Raw genomic sequence first — 13670 nt, 5'->3', positions numbered from 1 at the left:
CCAAAAAAAAAAATAAAAAATTGTGGGTGGTTTTGAATGCAATGCTGCATTCTATCGCAAGGTTAGAGAGAAAAACATATCAATCACAAGATTGACATCACTATTACATAAGGACAAAAATAAAATTAATAGGTGGGGAAGTATCTAATGTTTATTGTGATATTTTTCTTCCATAGAAATGTCTAGATCCAAATTTATATAACACTAAATACTATTAATATCATTAAGCTAAACTATTTTTTATACTTCAGAGTACAGTCAGTCCTCGTATAGCACGTGTTTACACTACACGAATTCGATCATACACGATTTATAAATAGGGGAATGATGTTGCATATAACACAAACATAATTCGCTTATGCATGATTCGCCTTTGTGTTTACAAGAAATGGTAGTAGAACGCAGCGGAATCACCCCAACTGAACACGACACAGTAGGAATGAAGAGAAGATTCTGAAAATTTTTGTTTTTATGATTTCGTAGAAAGGAAACACATTTCACGTAATAACATAAAAACCCACAGAATTCAACCTATCAGTATTATCGCAAATGTACAGTAATTAGATTGACTTTTACTACTTGTTTATAACAGACTTCACTAGCAGGAACCCCCAACAAACAGGAAACTGCAAATTGTTTTTATTTTATGGTAGTGACCTCCAGAAATGTGCTAAGCATGTAATATGTGAGAATAATGTTTCCGCCTTTACTGTATTGTTTATTCAGTTGCTACTTGTTCGCTTTGTGTTTATGTATATCAAGCTTGCCTCCTCATTTTTGTTCTTTTTATACTTGTGCTCTATTCTCAAAAAAATGAGTAAAATACTTGAAAAAAAGTGTGAAAAGGAAGCATTCTGGTGAAAATACTTCAGAGAGAAAAAGAAAAGCAATATTGATAGAAGAAAAGTATGAAAATGTTGAAACACTTTGAGCAAAATGAAAGAACATGCGATATTGTACATGCTACAGGCCTAAATGAGGGAACACTGAGAACAATTAGAAAGAATGCAGAAAAAATAAAAGCAACTTTCATAGCAGGAACAACACAAAGTGTAACAAAATCAATTAGATCAAGACACAAAGAATTGGAAGAGATGGAACGTCTTTTATCTGGATAGATCAAAGAAGAGATCAGGAACAAGTTTGCTTACAATAAAAGCAAAGGCATTGGTAATATTTGAAGAACTCAGAAATAAAGCTGAAAACCCTCAAGAAGGCCTCCCTTTACTGCCAGTAGTGGCTGGTTCAAAAATTTCAGGAAAAGTCACGCTTTTCATAATGTGAAATTATCAAGTGAAGCTGCCGGTGTAGATGAAGCAGCAGCAAAGGCATTTCCACCAATATTGAAAAGACTAATTGAGGAAGAGGGCTATGCATCCGACCAAATTTTTAACTTTGACGAAACCAGACTGTATTAGAAAAAAATGCCATCATGAACATATATCTCAGAGAGGAAGCACGAGCTCCAGGCTTCAAGGCTGCTAAGGATAGATTGACCATTATGTTAGGAGCAAATGCAAGTGGCGACTTGAAACTGAAGCCTGTTGTTGTTTATCATGCAACCAATCCACAAGCATTAAAGGGATTGTAAGGACTACCTGGGTGTTTACTTTAGGAACAGAGCCGCCTCCGTAGCCAGGTGGGAAGGAGCAGCAGTGCGTAGCACACACTTCTTGATTAGACCGCGGTTCGAGCCCGTCACCACCAAATACGGAGGATGCGGAAAGATTAGGGAATGACCACCGCATATTCTCGGAGCAATATGGCCTTAGTTGCTAATGCTCCTAAAAACCAAATAACAACTTTAGGAACAGCAGGAGAGGGTGGATAACAGGGCAGATCTACTAGAAGTATTTGAGGATGTGTTTCGAAGCTACTGCAAAAAGAAAAATTTGGATTTTACGATTTTAATTATTTTGGACAATTCACCAAGTCGCCCTCCAACCCTTGCTGAACTGTCACCAAACATTGAAATTCCATTTTTACCACCTAACACAACATCTCTTATCCAGCCACTTGACCAAGGAGTAATTGCTGCTTTTAAGCACTATTACACAAGATGCACATTTAAGATGCTGATATCAGAAACAGAAGGTGAAAATGCACCAACAGTTACAAAGACTCCTGGAAGCGATTCAACATAAAGAATGCAATTTACATAATTGTGGAGGCTTGGAACGAAGTGACAAAAGAATGCTTACATAGTGTTTGGCAGCCTCTTTTATCAGATTTTATTAATGGTTTTAAAGGCTTTGATCCTGTAAATGAGCTTCCTAAATTAAAAGCACATTGTGTTTCTCTCACAAAGCAGGTTGGCTTTGAGGAATTGGAGGAAGAAGATTTAGAACAGTTGCTTCAGTCTCATGAAGAAGAACTTTCATCTGAAGAACTGCAACACTTGTTGCTGGAGGGTAGGTGAAAAATGAGGAATACGCGAAGTTGAATGCCTGAATGCTACCATAAAACAGCTTTCTACTTCAGAGTTATCTTCAGTTTTAAATTAATTTGAGAAAAATATGCAATGGCTAGAAGATAACGATTATAATGCAGAAATAAGCAGAAGAGCACTTCATACTATTCGATCTGCTTCTGGGCCATATAGCAGCTGCTTTGTGAAAGAAGGAAGATTGCCAAACAACAGAAACTAGATGTCTTTTTTATGAAAACACCCAAGAAAGAGACAGAAATTGAGCCACAGCCCTGTAGTTCTGGCGTGACCACATTTTGTCCAAAGTCCTCATTGACATCTCCTCCACCTCCCAGTTCTGATAATGATGACAACTTGCCACCACTTTCCCCATAATTTCTCTGCTTCAACCCATTCTCAAGCCCTTTCCCTCAAGCTGTCTTCATTTATTTTTAAAGTAAGAATCTAAATTTAAATGATTAAACTATTAATTTTACATTTTTCAACTGTGTAAGTGTTTTATTACGATTATTTATTGTGTTTGGTAATGTTTTGGTTACAAATGTGTGTCCAATCTTGGGTGGTCGGCATCTAACCCTATTTTTCCCATAGGGCCTGTTTATATTGCACAAGGGTTTCTAGGAACACAACTATCGTGTTATACGTGGGCTGACTGTATTGCATGATTACAGTATTAATTACATAAAACAGGTGTGAACTGTTTAAAATAGGCTTTGATGTTAATGGACATAAGGGCTAATGAAACAGTATAATACTAATGTTTGAATTAAACTTACTGCAGTAAACACCATTGAACCATTTACCAAATTGGGATTGAAATCTTAGGGCAACTTTCTAGAAGCATTTGCATCAAAAGTTGAAGATGGACCATGGGCATAAAACTATCTATGTTGAATTCTACATGCTTCTTTACTGCGCCATTATTTCATTGACACAAATTTTAATTTTGAAGTGCTTGAGAAAGAAATTTGGCAAGTTCTTACTGCAGGAAGATAGTGATGTACAGGTGGTGACGACACATGTGCCATGTAGCTAATGAAAAGGGGACTGATGTCATGGGATTTATTTGTATGTGACAAAATACACTTTCACATGTTTCATTGTATTTTAATTTTGTCTGTATAATACTTTACCTTAAATATTTCTTTAATTTTACAGTACCTCACTGTTAAGGTTTTTAGTACTGCTCATTATAAATTGAATGAATTGTGTTGAAGAAGAACTGGAAATAAGTTTTTTTTTTTTTTTTTTTTTTTTTAATATCAGTTTTGCTGGACCTGGAGTGCTTGTGTGTTCTATTGACAATATGCCTACCCAACTACCATTGGAAGCCACAGACTTTTTTGGAAGCCTTTTATTTCCTTATATGAATGATATTGTAAGTTTTTTAATGTTTGGATTATTCTACTTTTGTAGAATCTAATATTGCAGTAATTGTATTGCAGTTATTATGAGAAATTATATAACATATGAACTTTTTATATTGTTTTTAGTGTGGTTTTCATAAATAAATGGACAAATACATATTTCAACATGGGAAACATTATTTTAATAAAACTTATCTGATAATTACCCAGTATTAAATAACATTGACTCATTTGTTTTACAATTTTAAATGGCTTATTGACTCCCCAAAGTAGAAATTCTTAAAACTCTTTCCTACCAACAGGCATATTAGTATGCTAAATAATATTGCATTAATGCTGACATTTTGGATCCAATGTGCACACCTGTTATTAAGTAATTAAAAAACTATACATATATATCTATAGTACATTCAGACATCTAAATGTATTAATTGTAGGATTAAAATAATACAGTGTCATGATTTATTTAATGGTTTATTGCATTATATTACTTTAATCCTATGATTCAATAGATTATCTGAACATATTACAGATTAGGTATATAGTGTACATCATTTCTTTTGTTTTGTCTTGATAATAGATCCAAAATGGCACTATTAGTACACTATTATTTAGTATGTTGAACATACCTGTGGTTGGGAAATTTTTTTATTAATTTCTACTTTTGTTACTTGGTGAGCTGTTTAAAATTGCAAAACAAACATGGAGTCATGTGTCTAATTTTGAATATTCATAAATACACACAATACAATCACACTGTTTGTCAGCAAAAATTATTCACTCATAAAGTTTTATGAAGAGAGCAGCTATATTTTCTCAGCTAATTAGTTTCTTACTTCAAACTCTCAGTACAAATTGATATTTAGCAAGTTTTTTGAATGGTGGTTTGCATGTGTTACAGACGTGAGCATGTGCCAAGATAAGAATTTCTTTGTACACGTGTATGGAATGTTTTTAACCATTTAACAAATTAATCTGATTTATTTTTATTTAGCCTTCTGTGAGTAGTTCAAATGAAACTGCCTTTTGGAATAAACAGTCAAAGGTGCCCTTGGTTAAACTTAGCACCTGTGTTGAGATATTGGTTCCATCATATCACCATGTGAGAGACACCAACAACACAGAACTCCATAGGCTGATGATGCCTCTGAGTGAGACAACCACTTTTGAACACTTTTTCCAAAGAACCAAAAATGTGGTAGTCAGAGGGTGACAGGTAAGGGCTATAGGCTGTTTGTTGTACTTCTCACCCATACTATTGTAGCTGACCCTGGATGTCAACAGTTGTTTCAATAATGTCTCTGTGTGTTTGACCCAGATGATGCAAGTCCTGGGCAGACTGTTATCCTTGTGTAAATGGCTTATATTCTTGGTAAGACTGGCATGTTTCGAATCAACTAAGTCCGTTTATCTTCATATGGCAATAAATGTTTATCGGTTATTCCTCCTCTGTACTCAGAGTTCACTACTGCTTGTTGGATATGCTCATTTGTAACACTTGTGTGTGAGAGAGAGGATCATTTAACAATGGGAGCAAGTAGACTGCACCACAAGAAAAAGATCAGCTAGGTAAACACAGTCACGGTATGGGTATGTGTACAGCTGGAACATAGCATTACATGTGATGAATGTGTGAAGAGAGTGATATTGACTGTTAATGAGTCATTGCTGGTGCAAGGTACAGAGATGTATCCATTTTCAAGATGTGTTTAGCGAGTTGTTTCCGTTCAAGTGTACTGGGAGTTGCAGACAAGGGGCAGAACATTCATATTGTACAACACCTGTTATGCAAAATGATGGAGGATGAATGGGTTGAGAGTTGTGTGTAGTAACTCATGCAGACCAGAAGGAGTCATGGTAGCAGTACAATGTGGACCAATCCATAACACTTTGCTGAATGGGGTTTTATGCCAGTTATTCTTTCTGGAATAATTGCTATTAAATCCTAATTATCAGAAGATGAAAGCCAGGATTTTTCCTTGGGCCATGTCTGATTTTTGAAGTGAAACTCCTTTAGGTGTGCCCCACACAGTTTTCACATGGGAGTAACTTGAACCCGTGGATTTACAAAAATCGCCACAAAAATTCAACACAAAATGATTCATCGCCCCCACCACTGTACCACTCCGTACCAGGCACAAGTGAGCACGGCACTGTACATAGCAGTGACACATGACACAGTCAGTACCCTTACAGCATGGCCATGGTATAACTCACACGAATGTCACGTTTATATTTTAAATTGCTATATAGCTCAGCTTCTAGCAGTCTGATTATAAAAATTTAAAAACCAAAATATTTCTTTCATTATTCTTTACCGTATTTCATAAAAAATTGATGGAAAAAATTTATTCAACATTCTGAAGACGAATAGCATTGTAAGGCATATAGAGCACGTATATGTGCAATGTAACCACCGAAACCATCTTTATTGAGTACAAAGGAGAGATCTGTAAAAACTTTGTAATAAACTTGTAAAATATTAAACCACTATATCATTGAAATGATAAATATTTCAAAAGATTCTAAAGTTTCACTTAACTTCTGCTGTGTGTGCTCGGCACACAATAATTTTTTTTTCTTGTTGAGATTTTACTGTAATTATTTTTATTTATATTTTATTTTGTAGCTACAGTCAGATGCAAATAAGTCTTTAGAAGAACACAACTTTCATCCTACTGTTCAAAATGTAAGTGAATTTTTTGTCATATGAAGCAGTTTTAGAAATTCTGCTTTATTTTATGTTTCTTAAGGGGGGGCCAATGCAATAATGTTACATCTTAATGACAAACTGTGAGGGGACCATAAAACTTGAACATGATTAATAAATTTTGACACTTCCATAAGGAAAATGTACAACTGCAGTAATTCTGGTGGCAAAAGATCGTCTTTATAGTTAACCCCCCATTCTTTCTTTTTAGCTTTTATATTTTAATTTTTGCTTAAATATCAGATTTTCTAGAAATGTTTTACCTTCTGAATTTTGAATAATTTTTACAAATTTCTTAACTGATTTTTAAAATGCTTTCCTTGTTCCTCCTCTGTCAAATGGAATTTTAAGCTGAGGTAATTTTTTTATTGAACTGGTCACGTTTGTAAAAGATTCACCTTTTTTTCTTTTACAGAATGTACTCTGTTAAATTTATCCATACATTTCCAATGGTTTTTTTTGCTGTTGTGTTGAATTCCTCCATTTACACATTACAATAAATCTTTATTCATTGTTTGTGATAATATTTATATATGCTCTTAAGTACAAAACTAAAGTCCATCACTTTCAAGAGAGCATTTAAAAATAGGCTCACTTGCTGTAGATTAAGACACACTGGGAGCCCTATGCACCAAGACTTTATGGTAACATTGCCAAGATGGGCTGTGTGGCCACATGATATAACTTACATGTAAACAGATTTGTACTGTGCATCAGCCAGCAGCAGCCAGACCTTCTACAAGGCTTCAAAGAAGTAAGAGGCAGATAGCACTTGTTGGTAACTGCACCAGTTACCATCAAAATTACATGCAGAAATTATTGTATTTATTTTTATTTTATTTATTTATTCTTTTTGCTCTTGTTAATACTGTTTATATAAACCAATCTACATGGGTAGGTTCCTTCAACATGTGCCTATTAGGTAATCTGGCTTGAAGGTCAGTGTTGGTATTTGAGCAGTTCAAATAAAATTATTGCCTATCTTATATGAAATATTTAGGAATACTTTTGTGAGAGGTTGGTAAGCATAGCCTTGTGAGCAGTCAATACATTTACTAGTTGTAATTTTTCTTATTATTTATTTATTTTATTTTATAAATTTTTTTTAAACACTATAAATAAACTAGTATAGTATAGAACATACGATAAACTACTGAAAAAGAAATACAGTTGAACTTACTTTTAAAGAGATTCAAAGGTCATAGAAAAATACATGTCTGTTACTTATTGTAACTGTTATAGCACTCTTCTAAATTATCAAAGACAGTAGTCAGTTATATGCATTAAAGTTAATTTTTTCAATAGCTTCCTGAATCAGCAGCATGTTTCTCAGTGTCATATTTGTACTATGGTAGGTTTTTTAATATGAAAACTGCAAACATGAGAGGTATTAGAACCTATAGTACTTAGTACCGTGCTTGGGTTGGAGGTTGAGAAGACGAAAGAAGATATTTGTTGACATTGGACTTGAACTTCCGTAGATTGTAATTTTCAGGAAATACGTATGAAGGAAGGTTGTTCCAGAAAACGGCAGTTGAATGAATAAATGAGGAAGATGAAAAGTTGGTTCTGTGGGTTTGAAGTTGGACAGTAAATGGATGTTGGCTGGTGGTGGCACGTGTTCGGACTGTTTTGAAAGAGAGAGCGGGAATTATAGAAGCCAATTCAGAAGAACAGTGCCCATGGAAGTATCTGTAGAAGAGGCATGCAGCAGAAACAGTGCATCTATTAGAAAGCGAGTGGAGAGACTCTGTTAGAGATGTATCATTAATTAACCTAACTGCCCTGTTCTGAATGGAATCAAGAAGCCTGAGAGACGTTTTGGGGGCACCACCCCAGGTGTGGGAACAATATTCCATGGCAGGGCGGATTTGCGATTTATACAGAGTGAGCAGCTGTTTGGAAGAAAAGTAATGCCAAGAGCGAAAGAGAAAACCAAGTTTTTTAGATGCAGAGGAAGCAATATTTGTAATGTGCTTGTGCCAAGCGAGATTAGAAGTCAGGGTAATCCCCAAAAGAGATATATCATTTTGCCTAGAAATCGGAGTGTCACTAAAGATAAGCATAGGAGCAGAAGAATCCTTTTTGCGAGATATAAGACAAGACTGAGTTTTAGAAGGGTTGAAATCAACTAAGTTGTCTTTGCCCCACTAGAGAATTACTTGAAGATTGGCATTTAAGGAATTGGTAGCAGATTTTCGAGAAGTTGAAGCTGATTGAGCAGGACAAGGTTTCTCAAAATGGAAAGTTGAATGCAATGTGCTATCATCGGCAAAACTATGGATAGGATTTCCAGTCAATGGAAGAAGGTCATTGATATACAAGAGGAAAAGAGTGGGGGAAAGAACTGAACCTTGGGGGACACCGGCATTAGTGGAGAAGTTAGAAGACAGAGAGCCATCTACCATCACCCTCAGTGAGCGATCAGAGAGAAAACTGGATAACCAATTACTAAAAACAGTTGGCAAACCATAAGATGGAAGCTTGTTTAGAAGACCTTTATGCCAAACACGATCAAAAGCCTTTAGATGTTAAGAGCAACTACTTGTGTTTCTACGAACCTTTCCATTGAATTAGTCCATAAATGGGTAACATAAGGCAGAATATCACCAGTGGATCGACACTGACAGAATCCATACTGGCGATCGTTGATCAGACGGAAGGTTTCTAGGTAGTTTAAGAGTTGGAGGTTAATTGATTTCTCCATTACTTTAGAAAGAGTAGAAGTAATTGCAGTGGGACGATAATTGGATGGGAGGGATTTGTCACCCTTTTTAGGAACTGGCTGGATATGAGCAAATTTCCAAGCAGAAGGAAAAACACCTTTGGAATAAGAAAGTGAAAAAAGGCGGCAAAGAATAGGAGTAAGTTCAGGAGCACAGGTTTTGAGAACAAGTGGAGAAATACCATCAGGACCTGGAACTTTCTTAGCATCAAGATTCATCAAAATCCTTCTGATATCCTTTTGACGGAAGACCACAGGAGGCATTGAATGGAGCGTGTTGGGAATGGTGGGAGGTGTTTTACCGAGATCATTAATACATGAGCTGGAAGAAAAATGGGATGCTAGCAGGTCAGCTTTATCCTTGGCTGAAGTGACAACAGAACCATCTGGTTTGGACAGAGGTGGGAGCAGAGATGGGAAAAAGTTGCGGCCAATAGCTTTGCTATTGGCCGCAACTTTTTGGTAGCCGAGCCAGAATGCTCAGCTACCATTAGGGCAAGAAGCAAGTTTTCTACTCACTCTAGTTTGGACTGATTAATAACTGCTTTACAATTATTGCGAGCTTTGGTGTAGGCATAAAATGAAACTGAAGAATTAGAAACAAGCCAATTACGATATGCAACATTCGTCTCTTGGACAGCCTTAGCACATTTATTGGAAAACCAAGGTTTAGATAAAGGATGAGATTTTAAAGTGGAGTGTGGGATAAAGGATTCCATTCCTGCAAGAATAATTTCACTGACACGATCTGAGCAAACGTTGACATCAGAAGTTTTGAAACAGTAATCCGACCAAGGAAAAGAAGAAAATAAGTCTCGCAGGTCATCCCATTTTGCATTCTTGTAATGCCAAACAACACGAGGTTGGGAATAGCCATGAGATAAAGGTTCCATTGGGGAAGAGACAATCACCAAGTTGTGATCTGAAGTGCCTAGAGGACCTCTCACTTCAACCGTGTATTTAGAAGGGTTGTTTGTGAGAAAAAGATCAAGCATATTGGCTGTATGATTAGGATTGTCCGGTATTCTTGTAGGTAAATGAACAATCTGTGTTAAGTCATTAGTAATTGCAAAAGCCTCAGCATCTCGACCTGCTGGGTAGGTGTGACTAGAAAACTGAAGCCAGCTGGAGTTGTGAACATTAAAATCACCAAGGAAAATTACTTCACTGTTAGGAAAGTTGGACTGGAGAAAGTCAAGTTGCAAAGAGAGGAAGTCAAAGAGCTCCAAGTGATTAGTGGAGTTGGGAGAACGGTAGAGACAACAGATGAATTTGACACAATGAGGTAGAGAGATTTTAAGCCAGAGAAGATCAAAGAGAGGAGATTCCAAATTGCCAAGTCTCTGACAGGGAATATCAGAACGGACATATGCACAAGTACCACCTTTGAGGCGAAAGGAATCATACAGCGAAAAATTTGGGCATCTGAGATGAGCAGTAGTTGAATCAACCGATAACTGAAATTCTGTCAGAAAAAGTACATGGGGTTTGGCAGACTGCAAGTGGAAATGGACATCGTTGAGATTAGAATTGAGACCATGTATATTTGTGAAATGAATTAGGAAGTCCTTAGGAGGTTTAGATCTTTTCGCAGATAAGCTTGCTCCATTAGTTTGACAATTCATGGTGTATTCAATAGTAAGAAAAAGTAGGTGGGACATGCTGTATGAAGTAATGAAATTTTTGGATATGGCGTACATGTGGTAAGAATATACCCAGATCGTTGACATAATGTGGCCTCGACAATGCTCCCCGCATACACACTACTCGGACTCCCCCCAGTCACTATCTGGCAGAGTAGAAGTAGCAAGATTATACACTAGCTGATCCGGAAGCCTCCTAGAGAGTTACCAATAGGTTCGGTCCGGTGTACTAACTAGCGGCCGGCCTGCGAACACCGTTTTAGAGCTGTACCCTCGAAATGTAAGGAATATTGGATCTCGCCACGACGTTCATCATAACCTCAAAAGTCATCAATCATACTGCATGATGGAAGAGATAGGGAAGGGTTGACCGGAACTTAGTTCTAGAGACTAAACATGGGTTCCACCACTTCAAGCCTCCAATAATGAATAGAATCTAGAAGCCTGAGAATGGTTTTGGGAGCACTGCCCCAGATGTGGGAACAATATTCCATGGTAGGGCGGATTTGTGATTTATACAGAGTGGACAGCTGTTTGGAATAACAATAATGCCGAGAGCGAAAGAGAAAACCAAGTTTTTTAGATGCAGAAGAAGCAATATTTTTTAGCATTAGCATAGGCATTTGATGCAAGAAAGCAAGCTTAGGCAGCATCAGCCAAAAAAAAAAAAAAAAAAAAAACCACTTCCACTTCACCCCTCTGTTCATTCAAAATATCTGTCCAGCTGAGCCTTAAACTTATTTAGGCTATCAACTTCCACGACAAAGGATGGAAGTCTGTTCCACCAACCAACCACCCGCTGCTAAAGGCAAATTTCCGCACGTCTATCCTACATCTGTCTTTCCTCAATTTGAATTTATGCCCTCTCAGGTGGGCACAAGCACATTTGTAATGTGCTTGTGTCAAGAGAGATTAGAAGTCGGGGTAAACCCCAGAAGAGATATATCATCTTGCCTAGAAATTGGAGTGTAACCAAAGATAAGCATAGCAGCAGAAGAATTCTTTTTTGTGAGATATAAGACAGGACTGAGTTTTAGAAGAATTTAAATCAACTAAGTTGTCATTGCCCCACTGGAGATCGACATTTAAGAAATTGGTAGCGGATATTCGAGAAGTTGATTAAGCAGGGCGAGATTTCTCTAACTGGAAAGTGGAATGCAATGTGCTACCATCAGCAAAACTCGATAGGATTTCTGGTCAATGGAAAAAGGTCATTAATATACAAGAGGAAATGAGTGGGGGGGAAAACTGAACTGTGGGGGGACATCAGCATTAGTGGAGAAGTTAGAAGACAGAGAGCCATCTACCATCACCCTCAGTGAGCAGTCAGAGAGAAAACTGGATAACCAATTACAAAAAACAGTTGCAAACTATATGATGGAAGCATGTTTAGAAGACCTTTAAGCCAAATGCGATCAAAAGCCTTTGAGATGTCAAGAGCAACTGCTTGTGTTTCATCGAACCTTTCCATTGAATTAGTCCATAAATGGGAAACATAAGCCAGAATATCACCAGTGGATCGACACTGACAGAATCCATACTGGCGATCATTGATTAGATGGAAGGTTTCTAGATAGTTTAAGAGTTGGCAGTTAATTGATTTCTCTATTTCTTTAGAAAGAGTAGAAGCAATTGGATGGGAGAGATTTGTCACCCTTTTTAGGAACTGGCTGGATGTGAGCAAATTTCCAAGTAGAAGGAAAAACACCTTTGGAATAAGAAAGTGAAAAAAGGCAGCAAAGAACAGGAATAAGTTCAGGAGCACGAGTTTTGAGAACAATTGGAGAAATACCATGAGGACCTGGAGCTTTCTTAGCATCAAGATTTGTCAGAATCCTTCTGACATCCTTTTGACGTAAGACTACAGGAGGCATTGACTGGAGCGTGCTGGGAATGGTGGGAGGTGTTTTACCAAGATCATTAATACATGAGTTGGAAGAAAAATTGGATGCTAGCAAGTCAGCTTTATCCTTGGCTGAAGTGACAATAGAACCATCAGGTTTCGACAGAGGTGGGAGTAGAGATGGGCAAAAGTTGCAGCCAATAGCTTTGGCAAGAGACCATAATACTCAGTTCCATTATGTCAAGAAACAAGTTTGTTCGAAATCTTATTTGGACTGATTATTAACTGCCTTACAATTGTTGCAAGCTCTGGTGGAGGCAGAAAATTAAATTGAAGAGATTGACAGTCTGTTCGTAATTAAACTCCATGTGTTGTTTCTTGCTGGTTGCTTCTAATCATGGCTCGCAGTTTTCTCAACTGTATATCGTACAAATTTTTGCCATTGATCACCTTATCAACTTTCTTGTGTGTGCTTGTCTCATTAGGTGCCTCTGTAGCCAAGTGGGCAGGAGCAGCAGTGCGTAGCACACGCTTCTTGTTAGACCGGGGTTTGAGCCTGTGACCAGCAAATACGGAGGATGTGGAAAGGTCAGGGAATGACCGCCGCATATCCCCAGAGCAAAATGGCCTTAGTTGCTAATGCTCCTAAAAACGAAATAACCAAACAAGTTTGTCTCATTTGCAGGTTTCTCATTTCCAAATTTTGACATACTTTTGTAAAGAAATGTTAATCATGTAAAGAAATTGAAAGATTCTTTAGTTTTTATTTCTAAATGTGTATAGCACTTTGGGTAGTTGATAAAATTTTTTTGTTTTTCAGTTGCAGTCTTGTTATTTTCACTGTAATTGAGAAAATGCACAAGAACGTTGTCAAAGGTTTATCAGCATCATATTCTAAGCATAAGTTAAAATAACAGTATTGTTTTGAATTATTTACTATCAGTAATAAATCAA

At 36.9% G+C, this 13670-nt stretch overlaps 1 protein-coding gene across 1 annotated transcript in view; it reads left to right on the top strand.

The window, feature by feature from the left end:
- The window catches only part of LKRSDH (lysine ketoglutarate reductase/saccharopine dehydrogenase), a 204629-nt gene that overhangs the window by 84757 nt on the left and 106202 nt on the right, over positions 1-13670 (top strand). The window contains exons 10-11 of the mRNA XM_090369066.1: positions 3695-3806; positions 6425-6484. Of these exons, the coding sequence (XP_090225192.1) occupies positions 3695-3806; positions 6425-6484 (172 nt within the window). The remainder of the gene's footprint in view (positions 1-3694; positions 3807-6424; positions 6485-13670) is intronic.

Source organism: Mastigoproctus giganteus, chromosome 2 (assembly GCF_048544385.1).
Source record: "Mastigoproctus giganteus isolate SK-2022 chromosome 2, ASM4854438v1, whole genome shotgun sequence".
NCBI classification, from domain to species: Eukaryota; Metazoa; Arthropoda; class Arachnida; order Uropygi; family Thelyphonidae; genus Mastigoproctus; species Mastigoproctus giganteus.
The sequence above is the reverse complement of the archived record's forward strand: the minus strand, read 5'-3'. Positions and strand labels throughout refer to the sequence as shown.